Source organism: Candoia aspera, chromosome 12, assembly GCF_035149785.1.
Source record: "Candoia aspera isolate rCanAsp1 chromosome 12, rCanAsp1.hap2, whole genome shotgun sequence".
NCBI classification, from domain to species: domain Eukaryota; kingdom Metazoa; phylum Chordata; class Lepidosauria; order Squamata; family Boidae; genus Candoia; species Candoia aspera.
Window position 1 is genome coordinate 2,005,412 of NC_086164.1, and position 27,167 is coordinate 2,032,578.

The 27,167-nt window shown below is 45.9% G+C and overlaps 1 protein-coding gene across 1 annotated transcript; it reads left to right on the top strand.

Moving 5' to 3' along the window:
* The first annotated feature begins 10,716 nt into the window (after window positions 1-10,716).
* On the top strand, window positions 10,717-25,408 carry PHF6 (PHD finger protein 6). The gene is made up of 10 exons (XM_063313316.1): window positions 10,717-10,875; window positions 16,181-16,366; window positions 16,823-16,924; window positions 18,444-18,577; window positions 18,708-18,751; window positions 19,306-19,463; window positions 19,600-19,743; window positions 20,290-20,394; window positions 20,938-21,071; window positions 23,376-25,408. Exons 2-10 carry the CDS (start codon window positions 16,229-16,231, stop codon window positions 23,503-23,505), a joined length of 1,089 nt encoding a protein of 362 aa, XP_063169386.1. The 5' UTR covers window positions 10,717-10,875; window positions 16,181-16,228; the 3' UTR covers window positions 23,506-25,408.
* The last annotated feature ends 1,759 nt before the right edge of the window (window positions 25,409-27,167 follow it).

Sequence of the window (27,167 nt, forward strand, 5' to 3'; positions counted from 1 at the left end):
GGGCCGGCCGCGGTCCTGCGGGGGGCATGCGACCGCCTCTGGCCCCGAAAGCGCCCTTGCGCGGCGGCTGGGGCGGAAAGCCGAGCGCCTGTGACCCCCCTCCGGGCTTCCCGCCGGGAGCCCAGCCGCTTTCCCGCGTGGTGCGGAGCGCGTGGCGGCGGGGGAATCCCGCGAGGGGAGCGCCGCGCTCCGCCGGCGGACCTGCCCGGTCCCGCGCCCCGTCCCTAAAAGTGAAGCGGGGGGGGGCGTCTAAGCCGTGCTGCTGGGGAACCGGCATTGAACGTGTGCAGCGCACCCGCAAAGCCTCGACGCTTCCTCTTAGCAATGAGAGTGTCAGAAACCGTAAGGGAGGCAGAGGACGAACCGTACCGCAGACGTCGTCGTCGGGTTTTTTTTGTTATTATTTAATTATTAAAACTTGAAAGACTCGCCACCTCTTCCTAATAAGACTTGTTGGTAATCCTGACTCTGGAGTTGTCAAAAATGTTTATTTTCTGTTTGGAATTTGCACCACGTGCAGCTGACCTCATTTAAAATCATAATCATCTGAAATCAGTCTGTTTTTAAAGTCTACATTGCTCAGTGCAGTATTCTTTGGGGAGGAACAGCTTCCATCTGATTTTGAAATAAAATTAAAAGGAATGCCTTCCTAAAATAAGGAGATAAAATTAAAAGGAACAAAGGCCTTCCTAAAATAATATATCCCTTAACCCTAACTATTGGTAACTTAAAATCAAGGAGGGGAAAATCCCCATAGGAATCAGCAAATATTAGGTTGGTTATGTAAATAGCCTTTGTTTAGCTGTTATTCACTACTGTGTAATTTCTCTTGTTACATTCTAAAGTCAGCTTGCTTTACATGGGAACAAAGAGTTTTGGGGAATTGCATCCTGGCTGGGTTTTCACTGGGTGTATCTGACAGAGGAAGAGGCCAGCTTAATGCAAGATTCCTTGAACAAAGTGGGAGGGCTCTGAGGTTAAGACAGAGAGAACAAGGTAGAAATGTGATTTTGTTCTTTGATCTACGCAGGAGCAAAAATGCTCTTTTGTGTTTCTCCTCTCTAAATTAGATTTCTCACAGTCCTTAAACTGAGAAACTCTTCGCAGATAGGCAGTCACATTTCCCCAAATCTGGGTTTTCTTATAAATTAAGAGAAATGTTTAAGGCAACCCCAGACGCCACAGTATTTGAGGATTATCAATTGCAAAATTAAAATGCCCCAACCCTTCTCCATTTAAAAGCAACTGCAAACACATCAAGCTCGTTAGTAATATATTTGCTTTAGTGAAAAAGTGTTTTAAGAGCTACTCAACAAGAACAGAAAACATTTGAAAATATTATTATACTACAATACTTTATAAAATAAGTTCCACCAAAGCATATATCTGAGATACGATAAAGTGATTTAACTGATTTGACTATTTACTCATTTAGAATGCCCAGCAATAGATCCCTCTGTGTATGTTCTTTTTTAAGATCTATGAAGAATTTGGAACACAGCCTCCCATCTTTCATCAAACAACTTAGAAAGTTTCCACCAAAAATTAAATAGTTTATATTAAAACACTCTCGGTTGCACACCAGAAATGCACAAAGGTTTTATTTCTGCAAAAGTTAAAAAGACAGCACCTTTATCTGGAAAAAGAAAACAATGCTAACTTTTGCAACTTGGATTTTACACTTATTTATTGCATTTTATATCTAATTGTTTTTATAGATGTTAATTGCTGCTGTTATAGTCTTGATTTTATTGATTTTATTGTAAACTGCCCAGAGTCCCCCTTTTGGGGGAGATGGGCAGTAGCAAAATTTGAATAATAAACTTAATTTGCATTCATTCCCCTTCTTCCTTCAAAGCCCAAAGCTTGCAATATCATCTACCTTTGCAAACTAGTAAAGCACAAGTAATGTGAAGGAGTCACCACTTCAGAGTGGTGTGAAATATGTAAGTTTTCTACTGATCTAGTTTTTAAATTAGTTGAGAAAAAAGGTGAGTTTATGGGTGCAATGGGGGCTTCGATGCCTGCACTGCAGCGTGGATAGCCTTACCAAGAATGATGGTAACACCGATAAAAGAGTTTCTGCTGAGCTTTCTTTACATTTCTGAACAGCCTAAAATGGGGTCATTCAGGGAAAGCATCAACTCCACAAAGGTTTTTAGCATCCTTTTCCTGCTGCTGTGCCTCCTGGGCCGCTGCTGATTCGCACTCAAATGATTCCTTAATCTTTCTCCCTCATTTAAGAACGAGAAGAGCAGCTTCTATTTCACGTGCTTGCTGGAGCACCAAAATGGTAGGAATCGTGGCCCCAACAAAAATGTGCATATTCAGGGAGCTAAATGTCCCTCAGATCACCCCAAGTAGAATTAAGCTTAGTCGTCATCTGGAGAGGAAAAAAACTTTTTCAAGGGAAACTTAATTTGATTGCGGGTTCCTCCAATCAAAGCTGAGAGCAGACAAGAATTAAAAGTACTTATTAAATAATTTGGTACCTTCAGAGGCTAAATGGACACGTTTAGAATGTCAAGACCAAGACCAGTTTGGGAGAATTCCGTCGCAATTCATTCAGACGTGATATTTAGGAATGTGATGCAATTAATTCTACGTCCACATATTGCATACTTATAATTTATGTTCATATTCTGCTGGCTGCAACTGTGTTAGCAAATACGCCCATTTCAGATTGATTTAACAACCCTTTCCCTTACCCAAAAAACCCCATAATATTCCGTATTCTGGGTAAAGTAGATGCATTTTAAAAGTGAGAGCCTCTTCTTATATGACTGTGTGTGTTAATTATATCTCAGATATTTGCATGGGTGGAACTGGCTCTGGCGGAACTTGTTCACTTTTCAAGAGTTTGTTCTCCCTGCCTTTGCAACCGAGTCCCATGCTTTGAAATTCTTCGCTGCTCTTGTGGTTCACGTCTACTGAAAAGTTTCCTACTCAGGTTTATTCTCATCTTGGTACGCGTAGAAACCGTTTGCCATGATTCTTGCACAGAGAAGCTGGAAGCAAGCTCCCCGTGGACGCCAAACTGATCTTCCCCCTTTTGGAAAACGAAGCCATCCACAGCTGAGCTACGTGCAGTCCCTACAATCCCGTGAGGCGACTTTCACGTAGGTAGCCAAGATGTCCCATTTACTGTACGCTTTCCTGCCTTACTACACACTTCTCCCTTCACCCAGTTTCTTCTGTCGTGGGCAAACTGTGCTTTGGGTTCGCCCTGTACAGGTCCCACGTTTTGCTATTTGGACTCAAATGAGTTCACAGGGCAACATTTTCTTCAGAAATACCCTTCCTAAGATCAGGAGGGCTTTTTCTCCAGAGGCAAATGTGCAGAATGGTCCTGCTTCACGCAGGTTAGGACAACGTGCTAAGCTACAAACCATGTTCCCAAACTGTAGTGCGGTGTTTCTGAACCTTGGCAACTTCAAGACACGTGTCCAAGTCTGGCTGGGGAATGCTGGGAGCTGAAGTCCACACGTCTTGAAGTTGCCAAGGTTCAGAAACACTGCTGTAGTGGGTGGATGAGCACAGTAGGCTGCTGACATTAGACAAACTAGGCTGAATGTGGTGCTGGAGGAAAATTCTGAGGGTGCCTTGGACTGCAAGGAGATCAAACCAGTCCATCCTCCAGGAAATAAAGCCAGACTGCTCACTTGAGGGAACGATATTAAAGGCCAAACTGAAATACTTTGGCCACACAATGAGAAGACAGGACACCCTGGAGAAGATGCTGATGCTGGGGAGAGTGGAGGGGAAAAGGAAGAGGGGCCGACCAAGGGCAAGGTGGATGGATGACATTCTAGAGGTGACGGACTCGTCCCTAGGGGAGCTGGGGGTGTCGACCGACAGGAAGCTCTGGCGTGGGCTGGTCCATGAAGTCACGAAGAGTCGGAAGCGACTACACGAATAAACAACAGGCTGAATCCAGTGGATCCCTCCGATCTAAATGTGCCTTCCAACCTATAAGCCCTGCTGAAGGTCAGAGCCAGTTCTTCTGAGTTTACGTGGATACGGTGCAGAGAAGTTGAGGGTTATCTACAGACCCCGTGGCAGTGGAATACAGACTTCAAGGATGTTTCAGCACGGAATAATTTGCCTTTCCCTCTTTTAGGTCGAAGGAGCTGCTACTCCCGAAACCATGAAGGACTTTTTCCCCACATGCCTCTTGCAACCAGGCATGGTGGAAGAGTCACAAACCAGTCAACCTTCCCTTCCCTTCCCTCTTTGTTTACCCTGGACTTAGACATTTTGCATCTTTGAGAACCTTAGAGGATATTCTATTTATCTCGCATGCCTTTTTTCATGGAAATTCAGGAGTGTTCTGGCAAACAGGGATTTTATTGTGGAATCTCGGTGCCCCTTGGAGAAGCTCATTTGGCTGGACAATAGTTCCTCTCGGTGTCTCCACTCTTTTGAATTCCCAATGGTCAGAGGCTTCGGAGGTCAAGCAAAGTGCATCCTTCTGTTGTAAGCAAGGAAGAATGTGGGGCTGTGGGTTGGGGGGAGTGTGTGGAGAAGGGGGTGGGGGAAGGGCGGGGGAGCAGACCAGAAGAACACAAAGCATTTCGTTCGGTACTTCGCAAGGGTGGTTAATGCACACAAATCCCAGCAGCCTATAAACTGCACATAGGTACACGCGTGGTAGAAAGCACAAAATAGCCCTTTATAATTCATCAAGCTCTTGTACTGCTATCCAAGTCAACAGCAAGCTGCAGAACAAAGAAGGGGAGCGTTTATTGCCGCAAAGACCTGAGAATATTGCTAGATATTCTAACAATACTTCTGGGACCTCTGCCGCTGACGGTTCCTTGACTGCACACCATCTCTGTTCCCCCTGCAACTGGCTACTGAATCCTCCTCTGTGAAGTCTGCAACCAGGTGTTCAGAGCAATAGGGCTAGGCGCTTGGATCTGAATCAGGACAACACGGAGGAGATGCAAGTTGAAGGTTCCCAGGTTTGGGACTTGGTGGTGGTGGATTTGGTTAGTGGGGGTAGATTTAGAGACCATATGGTTGGACTAGCGTGCAGTGATTCTTTGACCAGCTGCTATTCCTGGATAGAAATGGAAGAGGAACATCTGCTTGGATAACTTCTCAGTTTGATCAAGAGCTGTCCTTGAAGGTAGTTTGACAACTGCTGCTTATTTGAAGGTAGCCAGGATAATGTTGACTAGAGTAGTGGTGTGAGACCATGACCTGGTTCATGCCAGGCATCATACCACGGTTTGGCTAACCATCACTTATTCAATAAACCATAACTGGCTGGGTCCCCCCAGCATGCCCGACCATCAGCCACGGTTTACACAACATGAGAACCAGAACCAACCTGCCACATTATGGCTTACCCCAAAAGAGGAATCAGGTCAGTTTTACTAAGCTCGATCAAAGATGCTATTCCGGACCTCTCTGTATTACTCAGCCTGCGACCTGAAGATCTGAGTGCAGCATGCTGGTGGAAACCATGATTTTCAAACCTAGGTTCCCTGTGTAAACTAGCAAAAGTTCCTGACTATGTGAAAGACTGGGAGGTACTTCCTCCCATAAATCTGAGTCCTGTAGCTGTCATTATTTCTCTGGGTGAAAGTAAAGTAAGTTCCGTTTTAAAATTAAAATCCAAGTGCTTTGAAACTATTTGTCTTTATTTTTGGTGTGCTTTTAAACTATATCACCACTGGGAAAGGAAAGGAAAGGTGAAAATAATTGTGAGAACAGAGTATGCTACACTCATCTTGTGACCTCATTGGATTCCCCTGCTCAATAGATGCTTAAATTATTGAAAACCAGAAGGGAAAACGTTGGTCCAAATTGACCCTAACCCTACAGAAACTTGGATGATCCTTATCTCTTCTAATTAAAATGTATTTTCCGATTTAGGCGATTTCTACCACACATTGGGATCCAACAATTCCAAAGGCAGATTCCAAGAGCTGACAACAGCACAGGCGCACTGCGACCACAGCCCTGAGTCTTCCAATCAATTGTTTGGGCCAGGATACAATCTCCATCACCTCTGATGTCTCCAGATAACTCTCCACGCCTCCTTTTCCTTTGGTGAAAGGATGGGCGGAACAGTCCCTTCTCCTTTGCATTAATTTAACATCAGTTTCACACCACATGCCCAGAGGTACTGTAGCCAAGCAGTGGCCCTCCAGTGTTGCTAATCTACCATTCCTCCCATCCCTTTCCATAAATCCTGCCCTGCTGGGAACTGCACTCCAGTAGAATCAAGTCATCCCTCTGCTAAGCCATAAAGGGTTTGCTTGATTGGGTTTAACAGGCCAGATGTGCAGAGCAGTGGTTCTTAAACTGTTGGACCCCATTACCCATTTTCCCAGTCTCAAATAATGTCATTATCCCCAGAAAAAAAAACAGCAGCATCTTGGCAGTGGCAGTCCAAAAATAGATCCTCAACTCACAAACAAGCCATTGGAAATTGTTCCGTTACCCTCAGGATATGCCCAAATTACCCCCTTGGGCTCATTACACCTGTTTAAGAACCACCGATGTAGAGAGTAAGGAAGAGGACCTTGATGGAGATACACAAAGGGGGCTAAAGCATTTTTAAGCCCAGAACTTCCAGATAACGTTCAGAAGCAGCTCAGATAGACTCCTCCCTAAGAAGGTATAAGAAGGGGAGAGATCCAGCACAGACAGACTTGCAAGATGCCAAGATTATATGACGCAAGGTGCCCAACTCAACCAGAGTAGTTTTATCCTTCCTGCAGAGTCCACACATCTTAAAGTTATCCAGGTTGAGAAACACCACTCCAGAGAGTTGCCATAAACCAATTTCAGATGTTTTACACCCCAGAAAGGACCACCCCACTTTTTCCCCCAACCTAAAACTCCATTTAGCCAGCCCATTTCTCGAGCTAGAGGGTCGGGTGTGGCTGCAAAGGTTATTGCCATGAATCGGAGGTGGGTATAAAAAGGCAGTTTTCGGGACACTCTCCTTATTTTGTAGCAAAGCGGCAGCGGAGGGTTGGATGTTGGACACCCACCCTGGACTGAAATAGCGACACAAAAGCAGCTGGGAGTTTATTGTGCGCTTCTGGCCCTTTTGAGGAGCAGCCTCAGGCCGGACAATAACCTTCCTCCATCCCGTCAGCTCTGAACGGTCACAGAGTTCCAAGGTCAGCACGAGGACAACCTTTTCTTCCCACCCCCGAAAACGTTTGAGAGCAAAAGGCTGGCTTAAAAGGTTCCCAAAGGTGGGAAAGAAACGGATCCTATTCTGGTTTACAAGCATTTGCAAGGAGAAAGATTTCAACAAAAAGCACACAGGCCGCTATCAAACACAGATTCCTAATTTCCCATCAGTTCCAGGAATAACGGGATCAGTACTGATGGATTTAGTGGAATATTTATACACAGACACACAAGTGGGTGTATTTGCTATTTGGGGAAGAACTAGTGAGGGCAGTGAAAATGCCATTTCAGTTTGGATTTAATGGCAAGGGATGGCAAACTGTATCCTGGTCTGAGTGCAAACTATGGTCTAGAGCAGGGTTTCTCAACTTGGCCACTTTAAGATGGGTGGAGTCCACCCGTCTTAAAGTGGCCAAGGTTAAGAAACACTGGTTTAGAGAATCCCAGAGTTTCCCCCACTTGTTTGGAAAAGCAGCCAAGAAGAAGAAACTTGATTTTTCTCCTGGCTCTGCCTTCCTTAGACAAAGTTTCAGCTGGGGAGGGGATCTTTGCTCCACTGGATAGGCTGGAGGTTAAAGGGCAGGGGGGTCAAGAAAGTCAACATGGTGGCCTCAATCCTTATGTGGCTGGGGCAGGGGGCATCTTCCTATGCAATGGTTGCAGACGCCATCTTTCCTTTGGCGGATTCCTGCTCTGCTGTTGGCACCATCGTTTCACATGGATTCTCACCCCCCGTTCACACACAGATGCTCACCCAACTACAAGGCGCACTTTGACCTGGCCTCCACCTTTCCCCTCAAGAAGCCCATAGGAAAGACCAAACTCCAGGCAATTATTATTTGTAGGGGAGATCTTGGCAACCAATGAGCAAGACCAGCGGACTGTATTTGACTCAAATTCTTACCCCCTTAGACATCTTGGCTCCCCTCAACCCCCAATTTGGATGGAAACGCCGTATCTCTTTATGGAAGAAACGTGGCCATCCTACCAAGGCTAGCAATAAACCCAGCAGGCTTGTGCTGAGCCTGTGCTCATCAACCTCTTTTGGTGGAATTCTGGGAATTGAAGTCCACACATCTCAAAGTTGCCGAGGCTGAGAAACACTGCCCTAGGGAGTTCAGTCTGCCACCAGCTTTGTGAGCAGCCTGCCAAAAATCGGAAATAAGAGTCATATATGTGTATATACACATAGACACACACACAGTCTGTAGGACTAGACTGGAGCTTTTAAAAAAACCACAGGGAAAAAACAATTGAAAATCCTCTGCATTGCTGCCAAGATCCCTATCCAGCCCCTAAATCCTTAATATTGGAGTTGACTCAAAGGAGACTTTATTATCTCATTCTGCATGTATATTATCTCAAATGTACACACTTATCTGAAACATAAAGATCGGGCAATTTGTATCACAACCGAATGATGGGGGAGGAGGGTTGAATTCCAAATATCTGCCAGCAAAGGATTTGGGGAGTTGTGGTCCCAGCACACCAGACACCAGGTGGGGGCAGAGATCCCAGATTTGCGAGTTGGGATCTTCTTGGGTTTTCCTGCTGCTGGAAATCAACAAAACCACCGCCAGCTTTTTACACACGTCTCCACAACCCCATTACACATAAATATTGTTGGCTCTGAGCCCCACTCCCCACCCCCTTTGGAGGTGGCTTAGAAGAGGAATAACATGGTTGAGCAAACAATTTTGTGAGTAAATGCCACAGTAGCTTGATCCACAATGCTTTCAGTTCCCAAGGAGAGTGACGGAGAAAAGCCTTTTTTGCTTTGCGCTCTGGCCCCAAGCCTTTCCTAGGGTGTGCACTTATTGTTAACGAACACAGCTTCTCCTCTTACACACTTCAGGCACCTCTGCCCAGCTGGGGAGCTGGTGCGGAAAAAGAGGAGGGGGGAGGGAATAGAAAAAATGCTGCAAAGGGGCGGTTAATTAGCCCTTGTTTGCAAAAACAGCATGCATCGCTCTTAATGCTTGCACAAAGTAATGTTTCCACTGGGAACTGCTGATTGCCCCCCACCAGCAATTACCAGAGTTTTTGCATGCAAGCCCTCCAAGAAACTAAAGACAGCACGCATTTTCCCTCGGTTTAATTTTAACTTCACAACAATCCTTTGAGGTAGGCTAGGCTGAGAGATCGCTGCATTCGCACCTTGCAGTAAGACCAATGTGGCTTGTTTAGTTTTGGCTCAACATATGTAAACCCAGCCCCAGGGTTTTGTCAATCCTCCTCACTGTCAAGCAGGATGCACGGATCAAGCCACCAGGGCTTGTTTAACTGAGGCAGGTTTAGACATCAAGGCTACGCTGCAAATTTGCTCATCCTTGTTTGCTCAAGCCACAATCAGCCGGGTTCATGAGCCTAACCAAGCAAATCTTTGTTTCCATTTCTCACTAAGCCCACGTGTGGCACGTTAAAGCTAGCCTTAGTGCACGGCGGTGAGCATTTGCAAAGGGCTGTGAAACTAGGTTTGTCTTTAAAGATTCTGGCAGGTGTAAAGTTACAAAAGTCTCCGTGCAATACATGTCGTGTGACTAATGCTTTTCAAACTTGGCCACGTGAAGATGGGTGGACTTCAACTCCCAGAATGCCCAAGCCAGCAAAAACGCTGGTACGTAGAAAGGGTTTAATCTTCCTTCTTTCCTTTGTTAGAATCCCGCTTGTCATGACCGCCCCCGCCCAGGAGGGGGAGACCTTCCGCGGCTCGACAGAGCGCCGGTGCTTTGCCGCAGAAAACCGCCGCAAAAGTTTTAAATGCTCCGCTTTACGCCCGGGGGAGCCCGGCTTTCCCTCCTGCAGAGCCTCGCCCACGTGGACGGGGCAGCCGCTCCGTCCTACTTTAATTCGAGGGTTACCCCCCCGTGTTTCTGCCTGTGCTGATCGCGGGACACTTGGGCTCTCCCGCAGGGTTGTGGCGGCGTGAACTAGTTGCATTGCACAGGATCCTGCTTTGGAGACGTTTCTTGCACACGTGTTTGCACGCCCAGCACGTGGAGCATCAGACGCGATGGGACTTAATTACTTTTCACGCCTACATAAAGCGGCGCGTACTTTTCTGTTTTTTCCCCAAGCAAAGAAACACTGGCCGCGAAGGAGAGCCGTATTTTAAATAAAGCGGTAAGTCCCCGGCTGTTCAGGGTGCGTTTAAACGTAGTCCGGCACCGAGTGGGTTAAAAATGACGCGGTACCTTTGCGCATGCTCGGTCGCTTCGCAGCCTCGTCGGGAGTCTGCCTCCTTTTCAATGCGCCTGCGTAGAACCCTGCTTCAGCCCTTCCCGGAAAGTGGAAGCGAGTGCGCACATGCGACTCTCCTTCCTTCCACACACGAGATAGGCTCTTGGCCCCTTCCCAACCGTCGCGCGGCCTTCTGCGCACGCGCCTTTCCGACAGCCCCCCCCTTTGGGGGGCGTTCCCCTTTCTTTCCCCTTTTCCCCCGCGCATGCGCGACGGCGACGGTCGCTCAGGGCGGGGGAAGAGGGAGGGCGACGTCGACCGTGACGTAGGACGCCTGTCGCGCGGCGGACGCTCGCTGGTGGCGCGCCGTACGTCCCGTGCGTGCTGGCGTCGGGCTCCGCGGCGCAGCGTCGTCTCTCCTGCTGCCCCTCCGAATGAAAGGGAGCGGGCGACCGGCGGAGGAGGTCGCGGATCGGCTCTGAGCGGCGCTTCCCCCGAGCCCCCCGCTCCCATCTCCCCCGTCGGCCTGAGCGCCCGGTGAGTCCCGCGCCCAAATGCCTGAGCCGCCGCCGCCGCCGCCCCCGGCAGGTTGCTATGGAAACCGTCCTCCTCCTCCCCCCTCCCGCTTCCCCATGTGGGGCAGGGTCCGGGAGGGAAGGGGCGCCCGCTTCCGGGGGGCTTGGGCCCCGCCGCCCCCGAGGCTTGGCGGGGCCACCCCCTCCTGCTGCTGGGGGGAGAGGGCCCTCGGTAGCCCCCGGGGAGGGGGCGGCGGCCTGCAGACGCTCCCCTGGCCCTGGCCCTGGTCCTGGTCCTGGAAAGAGCGTTCCTGCCGGCTGTCGCTTGCGGGTCGCCTTTGTGGACCCCGCGAAGAAATGGGGGGCCCTCTGTCTCCCCCGGCCGCATTTTCCTCTGCACCAGAGAGACCGTGGGTGGGGGAGGCGACTGGTGAGTCCCGGGGGGCTCCCAAGTACAGCCGGGGGGAAGAGCCCTGCCTGCCGGTCCGCCGGGCGGGGTCTGAGGCGTCCGGCTGGGCACCGAGGTCCGTGGCCTTCCTGCGGGTTTACTTCCTTCCTCGGGCGCCGGGCTGAGCTGCAGCCCTGACCGGGCGGGTGGGGGGCGCTTTGGGAAGATAATCCCGTGGCTCCGTTGTAACGCCGGGATACCGGAGCGCTGTCCTACGGCACGTCTGCGGATGTCCGCGGCTGGCATGCCGCTTGGGCAGCCTTGCAGCAGCCTTACAAGGTAAGCTGATGTGGTCCCCATATTGCAGATCTCAGAGCGGGAAGGCAGAGCGGTGCGCCGTGTAAGCCTCGCTTGTAGCGCGGCTCGGTGCCTGGGAAGGGCAGTTAGGACTGTGCCGCTCCCCGGGGGCTGGTAGCTGAGCTGACAGAAATCTGGGATTGTCACCGCCAGATTGTGCCAGCACTTTCCGTAAAGGAACCGTCGCGGCGTGCGAGATGGGTGGCGGAGAAATTTGATAAATCAATACACAAACAGACAAAATGCTTTTCCAAAGCTGCTGCTGTAATACCCCTCCTCCAGCACCTCGTCTCAGGCATGAACTCTGTAATTTAAGCTCTTAGGGGGATGTGCCGTCGCTCTAATAGTGCCGCCGTCCTGGTCATTTCGGTTCCCGTGTTTGTCGATGACGGTCCGGTCCTTGGAGCCATGTGGGGTCGGACCAGAGTCCTAGCGGTGCATCACTCTCCTCTCGTAGAGGCCAAAGCGGGGTTGGCAGCTCACCTCTTCGCTCTGAGGTCGGCTGAATGCAAAGGGACCGTGGGAGGCACCGCTTTCTCAAAAGGTTGCGCCCAGAGCCACAAGAGGCTGAGTTCTGCCCTTTGGTTTATGTCTGGATGGCAGCAGGCAATAAGGGCATGTGGTGAAAGAGGTCCTGTCGCCCTGCTGTGGGCACATTTGCCCAGATGCCCTGTGGTCTGATTGAGATGCCTTTTGAATACGTGCCAGCTTGGCATCCGACTTACGGTGCCTCTCCCCCACCGCTGATTAATTCAAGAAATAACCCTCGTGATTATTTGAGGCCTGTTGCCCTTGTCAGTTTTAGTTACGAATGTAAATGATGTACACCTGTATGGATGGGAAAGTGTGCCTTTGCAGTTTTTTCACACTGCTGTCTTACGTGTCCAACAGCACATTTTGGAGAAAAGAATTGGCTTTGCTGCCGCACGCACTCTGCAAGTGTAAGTCTTCAAGGGCTGGCATACTGTCGTTGGCATGTTTTCTCCACCTTCTAATTGCAGGGAAGGGTAGAAAACCTGAACGGGAGTCAAGGAGTAGTCTTGGGGCAGGAGAGGCAGACCCCCCCGGGACTTAAGCCAGAGAAGAGAAACACATGAAGCACTAGGAATCTGGTAGGCCATCCAGTTGTACCCTGATATCTCTGGATGGGGATCTGGTCCTCCTAAAGAGCCAAGTATGCAACTCAGGGTTACTTCTCAAGGACTGCATCCAGCACAGGCCTCCTCGCACTTTTGGAAGAGCTGCTCCTGAATGTGCAAGAGCACCTCTCCGGCTCTTGTCTGTGGCTCGCTACACCAGTTCTGGAAAAGAATTGTGGAAAATTTTGAAGTTCGGCACAGCCCCGTTGCCTGTTCATTTCCAGACCCAGCTGTAGGCACTGGTGTTAAACTTCAGGTTCCAAATGTGCGTGGATTGCGTTTAATCTTGCTTGAAGCCTTGCTCTCTCTAAGCAGGGAGTCTGAGGCCGGTGAACCCCAGGCACAAGGCCTTTTCTAACGTGGCCTCCTTCATTGGCCTTTCCAAGGGCTCTAGAAATCGATTTAATTCCAGGGCTTTGGGAGATTTCTGGAGTTACGACTGATTTATTTCTGTAAGAAGATAACGATAAACCACACGTCAGTAAGAAAATTGGACTAGTTGAGTCCATATAGTCATCAGGGATCAACGTAGATTCAAGGGCTTGTTTACTTTTTAACTGCTTTGCCTGCTGCTGCCATTTTAATTTTCTTTATTTGTTATTGTTAGATGGTTGTTTTGTCTATCAGCTTTTAATTAATGTTCATTGTGATGCTACTGACTTGGACTGACTTACCCTTCCAACCATCTTGGAAGGATAATTTATCTTGAATAAGGTCATGTAAATAACGCCACCCTTAAAATCTCTCTCTCAAAATACTGTGGGTAGAACACAGCAGAATATTCAGAGGGACTTCAGAAGTGCTTAATGTATTTTGTGTAAGAGATTTTAAGGGTGGAATGACAAAACTAGCCATGCAGAAGAAGAGAGATCAGCATTTTCAGAAATAGATTTTAGGGTGTTTATTTTATGGTCTGAAAAAAGATTTTGTGGTTTTCAGTTATTTGCTCTATATTTCTGAAATGCTGGTGGGTACAATGTATTTGTTGTGGCAAAAGTTTCACAGTCGCAAGTGTGGTTGCAAATCCAAGAAAACCATGTTTTAAAAACTTGCTTATAACTGAATAACTTGGATTTCCTCCAAGTATTTGGTCTTCTTGAGACCTAGGAAGCCTGAATCTCTTGGAAAAGGGACATGCTGGGGCTTGACTCGGGAGCAGCTTAGATGACAAGCTCTTGAATTTCCCTCCTTACCCTCCGCTTAGGTGACATCACTGCTATTTTCCCTCCTTTGGGGCTGAATAGTCTGCTGTTGTGGAGCTTTCTTTCTGGGACAAGCCTCCCCCCTCTGCCTGCTTTTGGAATCATCCATTTAGGAAAGTGCGTAGAGGCTACAAGAAGAGCTTAAGATGCAGTGGATATTCATGGGGGGCGGGGGACCAAGCACACCTTCTTATGAGAAATAAACCCCCTGATGCCAAAGGTGGTCCTGCTTTCCTGGCCAGCCCTATTTTCCCAAAGCTTAAGTCACAAGGATGTCCCTTAGCTTAGAACTTAGTGGCCAGGCCAAAGGATCTGATCTGGTATGCCTTTGGCTGGGTTTCTGAGTGGCACGGCAAGTGAGAAGGTAAGTCTTGGATTTGTATAAGGAATATTTCTGGAATTCATGTCTCATTAATATGCATCTCACAGTGACGGTGAGGCTGTGTTGCCACAGTGAGAAAAACATTGCTAAGCTTTTTTAAAAAGCACAAAATCATTGTTAGCTTGAAACTTGTCAAAGGAGCTTTCAGTACCAAAAACCCAAGTGCATATCTGGATTATTTTTTGTGTCAGAATATATAAAATTTCCTCTACCTGCTACCCTTCAGATATATTGGACTATGACTCAAATCACTGGAGCACAATACAGCTGTTGGGAAAGTGTGGGATACATAGGTAGCAGATTTTAAAAGTTGCCTTTATCTTTAGTTATGAACCAAAACAGTTTTTAAAAGACTAGGCAAGTTGTGACAGCAAAACGATTTTGTGACACCTTCAGTACAGTACGTGGTAGAGTGCAGTCTCTTTTGCTGGCATTATAGATATATGTACGCGCCTGCTTCAAAGGACTGAAATTTTGAGCAGTAATGTAGGAAGGAAATCATGGGCAGAAAATATGAAAATGATGATGAAACAGCCACTCACAGAATAGTTTTGGGCAAGAACACAGACAACCTGACTTTGGTAGACTAAGGCTATGTAGAATTATTTCAAAAACTTTAATCTCTATTCAAGACAAAACACTGAGTGCCCCTATTCAAGAATGACCACTGTAAGTGAAGCTAGAGTTTTTTCAGCACACTCTGTGAGAAATGTTAATGTTAATGCTAGTGCTATATGTTGTTGTTGTTTTTCTGGTGGAAAAATAGAACATTCTGCACATCCACAAGGAGGAAGATGGACTATCTGGGCGTTTTAAGTGTGTGATATTACAAGTCTTGATAAGTCACTTCTCTAAGCAATGTCCAGAAGTAATTAAATGGCTAACGTAAGCTGTTTACAATTCTCAACAAGCTGTGTTCTTACAACAGTCTTAGGTTGGATACCAAGACAAGAGCCATGCACTGGCCTCCTCAACATTATGGTCTTTAATGGCATGGAATTATGCTGCTCCATGTGGCTTCTCTCATTAATTCTGCTAAAGAGCCAGCCAGCAGCTTTTTATGCATAAATGACAGAGCTGTGCGTGTCACAGCTGCTGGGTTGTAGGGTTCTCTCCTAGTGGTAGCTGTTTCTTTTTATAGGTGAGTATCTCTAATTTGGCCTGTGAGATGTTGGGATTTAATATTATGTGAGGGTCCCACAGAAAACTGAATGAAGCCATCTGCAGTTTGCAGCCCTGAATGCGCTTGGATCCAAAATCTGTTACTTATCATTGGGACATTGCAATATGGAATGATTTTGCTTTGATTTCCTTTCCTGTTTGGAGGAGAAATTTTCCACTAAGTTTTTTTCCTTTAAAAATGTTTGTAACATAGCAGCAAATCAACTGCCTCTTGTGTATAAGTTGATTACCTAAGGCTCCATCTTGGAATGAGTTGATTATTCGTATAACAGGTTTCCTTCTGTGCAAAGAATGTCTATTCACAGTACATTTGTCTTCAGATTCCCGTTTTCTAGAAAGTATACAATAGGCACTTCCAGAAATTCCTAAACTAAGAGAACTTTAGAATAGGACTAGACAGCTTTGTTCCTAGAGCCCACAAGATTGTGACATCTCTTCTCCTGCCCTGCAATAATTTTTACAGTTTGCCTTTGGAGAATTATTTTTTTCACTGTAGTTATAGTTTTTTCTTCCTCAGAGAACAAAACTTTTGGAAGTCTGTTAGGGAAGTCGTACTCTGGGGCCCTGTATTTACCTTTGTGTGCTTAATTATGAAGGTGGCTTTGATCGGGAGTACGGAGTAGCCTCCATGCACTTCAATAAATAACGGTATCATTTGTATTGGTTGGTTCTCCTAGCTTTTAGGCAGGATTGAAGCGGTGTCCTTCAAGCCATTTTAAGAAACCATGTCAGGTACAGTTGGACAGAAGAAGGGCCCCAGGAGGCAGCGCAAGTGTGGCTTCTGCCGGTCTAACAGAGAAGATGAGTGTGGGCAGCTGTTGCTCTCTGAAAACCAGAAGGTGGCAGCCCATCATAAATGTATGGTGAGTCCCGCAAGCGGGTCTTGGAGGGGCCAGGGCAGGTGGTTGCCGAGGAGAACTGGTGCAGGGGAGGGAGGCAAGAGGTGTGCCGTTCTTCCTCCTCGCTTACCATTCTTCTCTCAAAGGCCCCGTGACTGTTTTTAGCACGTGCCTTTCCTAATTGGGACTTAGCCTGCCTGGCTGATGTGACTTTAACCTCTGTCAAGCTCAGAAGTCTGATTCCTGAGTAAACCCCTGCCTAGGATCAGACCGCGCATTGTGTCCGTAAATGGGAGCATGAGATGCACACGTAATTTCGGAGGAACGGCCTCGCTAGCCTCTTGCGGAAAACCAGCTTGGTACTGCTTCTGGGACGGTGCCAAAAGACCTTCATGTGCTAGGATCACCTGCATTGGATTGAATGGATTCCAATCTGCAAGAGCATAATAAGGCTCCAAGTAATCTTTTCTGTATGTCTAGCTTTTCTCATCTGCTCTGGTGTCTTCACACACTGATAATGAGAGTCTTGGAGGTTTTTCCATTGAAGATGTACAGAAAGAAATCAAAAGAGGCACAAAACTGGTAAGTTAGCATTACTAATAGTAATAGAACTTAAAAATGGAATTTTCTAAGAATGTTCATTGTTAAAATTTTGTCTTTGTAGTCATTGCGCAATCCTTCCCCAATCTGAACACTAAAACAGTTGAACTGTATGCGTAGAGATCCAGTCATGTGGAAGAAATGGATATTTATGCTGTTTTTCTGCTTAGTAGTAGCTCTGCAGCTACCTTTAAAAGGATTGGGTATGTTTCATATGGTCAACAAAACAGAAAGTTCCAGAGCAGAGGCTTCCTTGGGTAATCAGATCATTCTGAAAAGGATAGATCATTTTATTTTTAAACTTCTATATGCTGTCAATTTGTACCTGGAGCTCACGTTTTTATATGTGATAGCCCTCTAAAAGGCACAGTAAAAAGAAATGTTTCAAGCTGTGCCAAGGGAGGTGCTAGCCTTAGCTCTTCCACTAAGAGTCCCCCGTAGGGGAGAGACGGGCGGTGAATAAATTTATCAAATAAATAAATAAAAGTTGCTCCAAAGTCTAGTTCCCCCTCAAAAAAGGCACAATCGAAGGTTGATGTTAACTGTGTCTGTGGTGGATCCGCAAATTACGGCCCCTTGAACGTGGGGCAGACTGTGGATAAAGGCGGTCCTGAAAATAATTGGGTCCAAGCCGTGTGAGAAATTACACAATTAGTTTATCAGCAGACTCTAGTAAAATCCCCCCATTGCCACTAATGTAATATGGCCGTTCATGTCCTTGTTGGATTAATCAAGCAGTGAACTAATTTTGCAATAGTCAGATCCACAGAACTTCTAATATATCATGTACTTACATGTGGAGATGCTGCAGATGCAGTGTGTGATGACCCTGAACCCGTGAAGCTGTGTGGCCATGCTGGCTAGGAAGCCTGGCTAGCGGTGGCTTTCTAAGGCTGTGGGCCAGAAGTTGAGATTCCTCTAAGCAGAGATGCCAGCAGGCAAAAGTGGTCCTTTGTCCCCGTCAAAAGATTTCAAACCCTTAAAAAAAGAACTTCTGTTTTATTTTGGAACCTGCAGTAGATATTATTAAATCCCTGAAGTGTTCAAATGTCCATTATTGGCTCTCTCAAAATCAGTGGTGGCATCACTATTAACTCTAGTGAGGTAGGGGAACTACTATTTTCGTCTCTATGGAAGGGACCTTGAGAATTGGAGATGGTGATTTGGGTCGCTGGCCCATTCAAGACTGATCTGAAGCAGAAGCAGCTTAGGAATCCCGGTTTGTGGTCCCCAGCCAGAGAGCACCCAGAAGGTTAACTTGTGTCGGATACTCTGTTTGGTTATCTTTCCCAGCTACCAGGTGGAAGGTCAGCCGTGGAATGTAGCCTGGCATCTGAAGATGCTCTTCCGCTTTTCATTGGTGTAACTGTAACTGGAGTCTTTCCCTGCTCGCATTTTAAAATAGCAATAAAGGGCAGTCCAGATTATCTCACCTTCTGTCTCTGTTGCTTTTGAGACAAGAAGCCTTAATGGGATGTCTTCCTTTTTTTTTTCTTTCCAGAAGTGCTCCCTATGCCATTGTCCAGGGGCAACAATTGGTTGTGATGTAAAAACCTGCCACAAGACATATCACTATTATTGTGCATTGCATGATCAAGCACAAATCCGAGAGAAACCTTCTCAAGGCATATATATGTGAGTACATTTGTCAAAATAGATCGAAGGGATCCAACGCTGGGTTTTGTTTTGTTTTTAATGGTAGCTATCTTGGCTAAAGCCACAGAATACTTAGTTGACTTGGCTTTCCCTTGCGTTCTATTCCTAGGATATTATGTCGAAAACACAAGAAAGTACCACACAATTCTGAAGGTAAAACTATTCATTTGTTACTGTTCTTAGCTCTCTGGATCAAACACTGTTTTTCCTCTCCGTGAAAGGCATTAAGAGTGGTCATGCAAACAAGCATTTCCTTGTAGCAATTTAATATTCCTTTATGGTGTTCTTCCCCAAACCTTATGCCCTTCAGATATACTCAGCTATGATTCCTATAATCCCCAGCAACTGAATTGAACTGATTGGGAACGATGGGAGTTGTAGTCAACCAATTTTGAGAGCAATGGGTTGTGGAAGAATACTTGCAAGGAATGTTGAGAGATGGAAGAGTAATTTGGTTGGCGTGGCAGTTTCTAATGTTTGTTTCAGATGTAACTCGGGAAGTCAGGATGGGCATGATGAGTTGCTTCTTTTGATTGTGGTAACGTTCTTCTGAAGAGCCTTTGCTCTTTTTAATGGTGAAAAGAGGCTGCTGGGTGGAGGTGGGGCTGCTTTTCCTCCAGCGTTGCTAGTGTGCCCGTGGAATTGCTTCACGAGTCAAACTGTTCAAGTTGCCCGTCTCTGTGTTTGTGCCTTCTTCTTTCCCGCAGATTTAGAAGAAGGCCTAAACGAACATGAGTTGGATCCATCGCCTCCGAAAAAGAGGGGGCGCAAAGGCAGGCCCAGGAAGACAAGCCTTAAAGGGCAGTCAGAAGATGCTCGATCGACATCTTCGCACGGCACAGATGACGTAGAAAGCAGTTCTTACGTAAGGAATTTGTGTGTTTAAAATCCCCTCAAAGAAATTCCAGGCTCTCCTTTTCAGGGCGCTCGCCCAATTGCCTTCTCTAGAAACCATATTTGTTTTTCTGGCATATTATTTTAGAAAAGTCTTTTTCTTTCAGAGAGACAGATCACCCCACAGAAGCAGCCCCAATGATACAAAACCTAAATGTGGATTCTGTCATGCAGGTGAAGAAGAAAATGAAGCTAGAGGGAAGCTTCATATATTCAATGCCAAAAAGGCAGCAGCACATTACAAGTGCATGGTGAGAAATGCAGTGTTGTCCTCTTTTTCTCTGGTTCTGTGTCATCCTCAGTGAGGGGGGGTGACTTTAACAGTCACTTCCTCTTCACAGGAGGGCCATGAACAGAGCTTCCACCCAGCCACCCCCAGCCACAGAGGGCCACACCAGGCACCATATTGCATCTATCCTTGCTAGGCTCCCTTGTTATTGCACCAACCTGATCATATACTGTAGTGAACCGGCTTAGAACATTACGGCTAGTTCAACTAATCATGGTTTTAAAATACGGCTCAGTGTTATGTGTAAATGCAGGCTGCTTGTCTGATTGAGTACCAAGCAGGGAATAGGTAGACTTGGAAGAGGCACGCAGGAAAAGGATCCTCCAGTCTTGCGTGGCATCTGGCCCCTTGCCTCTGACTCTCCGGGTCTTGGCAGTCTTCTCCCCGGATTATTCTCTTTCCCTGTCCAAGCCTTCTGGGCTGGTAGCTGTCCTCAGTTCTTGCCTCACCCCTGCTCCAGCTGTGGCTCTCCATGCTCCTGAAGCTTTGTCTCTCTCTTTCTCCCCAGCTGTTCTCTTCTGGTACTGTCCAGCTGACAACAACATCAAGGGCAGAGTTTGGTGATTTTGATATTAAGACTGTACTTCAAGAAATCAAACGAGGAAAGAGAATGGTATGCCCTTTTGGTTTGAAACTTAAATTTCCGTCTGTGTTCTGTCTCATGCAGAGATTGGAGTGATTCATATAGGAGTCCCTTCTCCCTTTCTTCTTGCAGAGAGTGCCTGACCAGAGTGCCACCGTAGCGAGGGTGGTTGGGCAAAGTGGCTGGGCAAAGATCCTAGTCTTCCTGTCGCTCCTCTGCTAGCCTGTAGCCTTCAGGTTGGGGGAAAGAGTGCTGCGGCTGTCGTGCCTTGACTGCCCATCTCTGCTTTTAAAACATTTTGAGTCAGTTGTCTCTCCCACCAGAGGAACTCTGGGAATTGTTACTTCACACAAACATGCTTGTTTTGTCCTTTCCCACAAGACCTCTAGGCTGGCCACCCTGCATCTTGTACTGTACGCAATTCAGCCATCATGCAAAGTAGCTGCTCGACTCTTTCAGGAAATGTTACCCGAATTGTGAACTTTCCAAGAAGTAATTTGAAGGTGAAGCTGGCTCGCCAGCCGAGCTTCACTTCACCTCCTCACCCTTCTCTCGTTTCTATCTTCATGACAGAAGTGTACCCTCTGTAGTCAGTCTGGCGCTACAATCGGATGTGAAATTAAAGCTTGTATCAAGACTTACCATTACCATTGTGGGGTACAAGACAAAGCAAAATACATTGAAAACATGTCACGAGGCATTTACAAGTAAGTGAGATGCACCTGTCCCCTCTGTTCTTTCGATAGCGCACAGCTACGGTATCCTTTTGAAACCACTCGTAAGCCTGGGACGTTGGTAAGGGTGGTTGATGGTGCATGGAATTGGTTGAAGGGATTTTAAATCAGGAGGTACACTCAGGTCAAGGCCTGGAAAGCACCCCTGCTCGAGACTGTCTTCCATTCGTTCCGTTGGGAAACACGGGCTGCTCCAGGATTGACACAGGACACGAGACAACATGTCTCTTGGAGATTGCTCTGCATTCTTTGCCTGCCTCCTAAGTTGAATTTGTGGATTTTAATGCAGTAAGTATGTTTGCTGCCTTGAGTTATTTATAAAAATAATAAAGGCGGGTTAGAAAGTAAACAAAATAATAGTAATAATAATAATCTTTCCTTCTCCCGAGCTGTTAATTGAACATTTCCCAGGTGAACGGTGATGAGAACTGGTGCTAATGCAGCAGATACGTCACCTACGTGGAAGCTGAATAAACTGCAGTTACTCCACTAGGTGTGCCAGATCCATGCTGTGGAGCAGCCCGGTGTGCGAACAAGGCCAGGGAGTGGCGTGGCCGATTACAGGGTGCTCGGGCAGCCTCTTGGTTAAACTGCCCTCGTGCCTGCTTGGAGTGGTGGCTGCTCTCCCAGGTGTGAAGCAGAAACGTTTCCAAGTGTCTGCTGACCCCAGCAGAGCCCTTCTTAAATTTCCACCAAGCTTCGAAGGGAAGGTTTGGTCCCTTTTAGCCTCAGCCCCAACTCTGATTTCACCTGCTTCTGTTCACGGAGAGGGTGGCCCGCTCCCCCAGGTCCGGCTTGCATTCGTGCCTCCGCCGCTTTCGTGGCTGACCGCAATAGCTGGCCACAAGGGGGCATTCGCTGAACTACAGGATGGGGTTGCCAGACCGACCTTCTCGTCAAGCAGGGACGGGCTGCTCGGTGGTGTCACTGAAAGAGGCAGCCTCAGACAAGGCCCAGGTCAGCTGTTCCTCTGAGCATCATAGTTAAATTTCCTGGTGGCCACCCTGAATGCACACTTACCTAGAAAGGGGTTGTAGGTATCTGAACGTAGCCTTGCGTGCATCAGGCTTTTCGGGGGTTTTGTGCCCCTCAGATTCCGTTGCTTCCATCTCTCGGCTGCTTCCCGGAGCCTTGTGTCAGTCCTGGCTGCGGATTGTGGGAACTGAAGTGCAGCTCGGCTAGAGGACTGTAGGGGAAAGCTGTCATATAAAAATATTTGGAGGACATTCCCACTGAATAGGGTGGGATTGGTTTTCAAGAAAACATGCTTTATTGGCCTGTCAGTATGGTTTAAGGGTCCTTCACTGATTTTCTTTAATCATGTATTTCCTGTCCCTCAGCCAGACCTACCTTATGGGTTTGTTCTAGAGGCAGACTTAAACACAATAAAACAGTTGCCCTAGTCAGCTTCCTTCCAACTGCTCTTGGCTGAGAACTCTGAGAGTCATACTTCGGCGTGTTTGGAATGCCCCAGCTTGGGGAAGGATAATCTACTGTGGAGGAACATTTTGTAGGAAGTTTTGTGATCCAAAACGCTTTGATAAAATCCACATCACTGCAGTACTCACGCAGGGAAGGGCCTGTGAACTGAAGGAGCTATACTGACGCCTAGCTGGGCTTCTCGCTGCTCTGCTCTCCCAGATGTCGCCACGGGTGCCTCGATTACGAGACTGGATCTAACGCATTAAAAGTATTTCTGTGCCGCCTTTCAGGCGTACACTTCCAGGATAGTTTTCAGTGGCTCACGAAACAGTCGAAACAATTGTGAGCACTATTGCTATTACAGTGCTTACCTTGTCATTCCTCTTACTAAGTCCCACGAGGTCTTGGATTCTTGTTTCTTAGATACTTAAACGACGTCACCAAACCCGAGTTCATTTTCTGCCATTTCTTTTTTCTTCCCATATTATCTTTTCACACATGTAGGATTATAAATAAAGGGCTAGCCATATTCACTTAATGGCAGGATCTGATAAATTAAAAGAAAATAGCTGATAAAATAAAAAAAAAATCTAAGGGACTGGAGAGCACGAATGGTAAAATGCTTTCCCTTTGCTATCTTGCTTCTCCCATGAATTTTTAGCACTGAAAAGCAGCCACTGTTAGATAATCTGTAACTTAAGTTACCTTTTTAAAATCACTTCTGATAAATCTCTTTTTAAAAGCCTATAAACCGCCTTGAAGAGGGTTTGCCTCAAAGGCAGTATAAAAATACTTTTAAGTAATAACAGGGATGAGTTGATTTTCTTTTTTTTTCTGGCTTCGCATTTTCCCCAGGCTTTATTGTAAAAACCATAGTGGAAATGACGAACGAGATGAAGAAGATGAGGAACGAGAAAGTAAAAGCCGTGCAAAGTCGGTAGCTGATCACAGTGTGATTCCTCAGCAGCAGCTGAATGGAAATTAGGTATGAAGTTGTCACCTGCCAGTCCTTCTCCCGAGATACCACTGTACAATTGATGTAGTTGCTGTTAGTGGTAAGACATTTTAAGCTGAGCATATGCCAATAAGTGGTTTTTGTTTTCATTTGTTTTTTAAAAAAACTGGAGCCCCGTGGCACAAAAACCGGGGAGATTTCTCAAATTCATCTAACTCTAAGGAAGACTCCACACATCAATCAATAAATACTGCTATTGTGTTCAGCTGGTAACATGCTTTTATTCTTGACTATTTTAAAATCTACCTTTGCCTCATCATCTTTTAAGTAGGTTTCAAGTGACTGAGTTAAACTGGGAATGAATAAGACATCCATAACTACTAACCTTTTTTTAACGCTTAGTAACTTTTTTCTACTGCCTGGCTGTTAGAGATGTCCTAGAACTGCCAGGAACGCTCATCTGTACAAGCCTTCAGCACAGGTGGTTTTCCATGTCAATATTACGTAGCCAGTCTGCAGTGCCTGGAGAAACACACAGAGAGAAACATGATACGAATGAGACGTACAATGTCAAAGCAGTGGCAGACGTTGTAGGAGTAAATTCTGTTCCCGGACTGAACGAAGTTTCTCAGATTTGGAATGCTGTATATTCAGTGGCTTTGTGAATGCAGCGACTGTCAGAAGTTTTACTTGCAAATTGGATGTGCCTGTTTTGATAGCATGGCTGTAGAACGTGTGCATTTTGCATTTTCCTTCACACGCAAATTACAGAAGCAAACCAGAAGACAACGAACTGGCCCCTCTTGCAAAAGTCCAATGTAGAAAAAACGGTGCCCAGCGCCAGACAACCGCTTTGAGCCTTTTGAGTTCCTCTGGTTGGGAGGATTCCTCTGCCCGGAGACCCCTCCGGCTGCTGCTGACTCAGCTGTGAGATCCGATAGTCGTGCCAAAAGGCTGCGGTTCTCTCTTCCTCCCCCATCCCTTCCCCACGCTCCTCTCCTTTTACTGAAGCCCTGTGGCTGGAACAGCTGAAAACACGGCATTGTCTTCTGGGAGTGTTCATTGCTGGGCCACTCCTCTTAGATTCCCAAGTCGCTGCTTAATGCTCACTTCGGAATTTAATCACCTTTATTGGACATCATACCTCAAGTGCTCCGTGCTGTGTAGGACACACATTTCGTCCAGGAAAAAAAAATACACACACACACACACACCGATCCTGTATGCTGTAAGAAGAATGAGAGTAAGACACCGAGTCTTGTCTTTTTGTTCTATTTTTTGAAGTAAGAGGTCAGTATTTATTTTGTGTCTCGTGACCACTATATGAGAGTGTTTTGGTATTTGATCAGAGTTTCCTGGCAGATCAGGAGTGCTGTTAACCTGCAAGAATGGCTGAAATTATGTTAAGTCTTAACATCCCAGTTTTGACATCATAGAATCCTGGTATTTCTAGCAATTGCTTCGAGTGGATTGGTTGAACCTATTCTAAAAACAAAGTTATACTTGTTAGCAAATTGCCAAGTTCACACTTCAGATATTTTTCTTATCTCTCAAATGTCAGACTAAGGCAGCAGATTGGAATATGCTGACAGTTGGATGGAAAGCTGAGAAGATTCACTAGCAGTTGACACTGCAAAAAAACTTTTTGTGATATCTTTGTTTATGAAGTCTTGTTTTTTTTAACCTTTTGTCTGCTTTTTTAAAATGCATTTCATTGTCTTGAGGACTCAATTATTGTGTATAAGAACTCCTAAGACTCTCAAGTTGGAATTCAATCCATTTGGGTTTGAAAACTTCCTGGAAGAATGCAGTTTAGTAGAAAAGTTGTGTATAAAAATAAATCTGTTAATTGCTCTTATGCCATTGACCAATTTTTTTTTTTATTTTGTAATGTAACTTTCAAAATTAAAGGCGCAACTTGTACTGAAATAGATTTTTTAGCAGGCTGTGCAGTTTTTCCAAGGCATGGGTTGTGTTTCGTTTTTTAAATGTCCTGTAACTATATCCGAATACTTAACAGAATATGTTGGTCAAGGGGTTAATTCTTAGCTCCATTTTAAGGATGTGTGGCAAATTACAGCCAGTTAATAAATGTGGTTAATGTTACAGTATTCCAAACATTTAAAAAAGATTTTGATGGTGCCAAAGTAGATCTAGTAGCCATATTCATTTGGCTGTGGTACTTTTGAACAACTTGCTCAGACATCTCTTTGGGCACAAGAAAAGGAAAACAGCCTTTCAAAGGCATAGCTGGTATAGATTCTTTGTGTCATCTGAAAAACGTTTTAACTGGCAACAATTCCTACTGGTTGCATGAACGGTTTACCCTTAAAATCCACACCAAGTATGGCACAGTTGAGATTATCTTTGCCTGTGGTTTGGGAGGTCTTAGCTAATTAATGTCATAGCTTGACATTTGCCCTGAAGAGCAGCCTTTTTGACTCGCTGCCTTTCAGCTGAGTAGACCATTCTGGGAGTTTTGGTCTGTACAGGGAACTGCCTCTCAGCACAAGGTGTGGGTAGTAACTCCCCCATAGTAGCTATTTTGTTCACCTACAGAGTCTTCTGTCCCTTTACAATTGCAATAACTGATATAACAAAGCTAAAAAGATCTGCATGGAAATAAAAGAAAGGATATATGATAGTAATGGGAAATAAAAATTAAGCTTTGCAAAAGAACCTGTAAGAACCACCAAGGCTGAGCCAGCTTTCACCATTTTATTTTAGTACTGCTGTACTGACATCTCATTCCCTACCAGTAACTCTCTTTTGTAACGTCTTGCTTGAGGAAAAGATCTAGAAAGCTTGCACATTTTTCTCAGTTGTAAGTTAGCCTAATAAAAGTAGTGTGTTAATACTGTATGTGGGAGATGAATACACTGACCTTTCCAGCATGGAGATTTTGTATTTCTTTTGCAGGATCTCAGTGCGCTCCTTTCATACTGATTTCTCAAACATTTGTATCTTGTTCTTTGATTCACATGCTTAAAGCCACAGCTGAAGTTCCCATTTTCATCCCACTTATTTAAAAGGACTAGTCAGAACTAGGTGGTAGAACATTCTTGCTTTTCTGGATGTGAAGACTGTAAACCTTCATTGTAACTTCCTGTTTAATTTTTATGTGCACGAGAAAAGCTGACAGCTGTGGAAACTCTGCCTTGTGGACTTGGTTAAAAATAGGATGATGTTATATATGCCATTTCAATGGGAAATTCTGTTTCCAGTCTTACTTCAGCCCGCAGTAGTGTTCCACATTGCCAAGTTCATAAAAGGGCAGTATGTTGAAATACCTGATTCTGTTATTTGCCTGAAACAATATTAGAATTTAAACACTGATATTTTGCCTTTAAAACAAAAACAGCCTTTCACAATAAAAGATGTTGCAACTCTGATTTCTCTGTCCCTCTGGGCAGACCAAAGTTGCCAGAATTAAAGGCATAACCCACCCTAGCAGCTTTAAGTCCTCTGTTGTCCTAGGACTGACTGAGTTGATTACATGTAGATGCCATCTTCAGCAGCCGATGCTTTTAAGGTCACAGAGAACACTCTTTCCCTTCAAACTTACTGCTAGCAAATCATTGCCGAGGGTGCAGTGAGGGCAGACTCCCACATACGTAGTCTAAAACTGAAAGAGGAAAAGATGCAGTGAAAATGTAATCTTAATCATTTGCAGCCATAAAGAAAACCTTTGT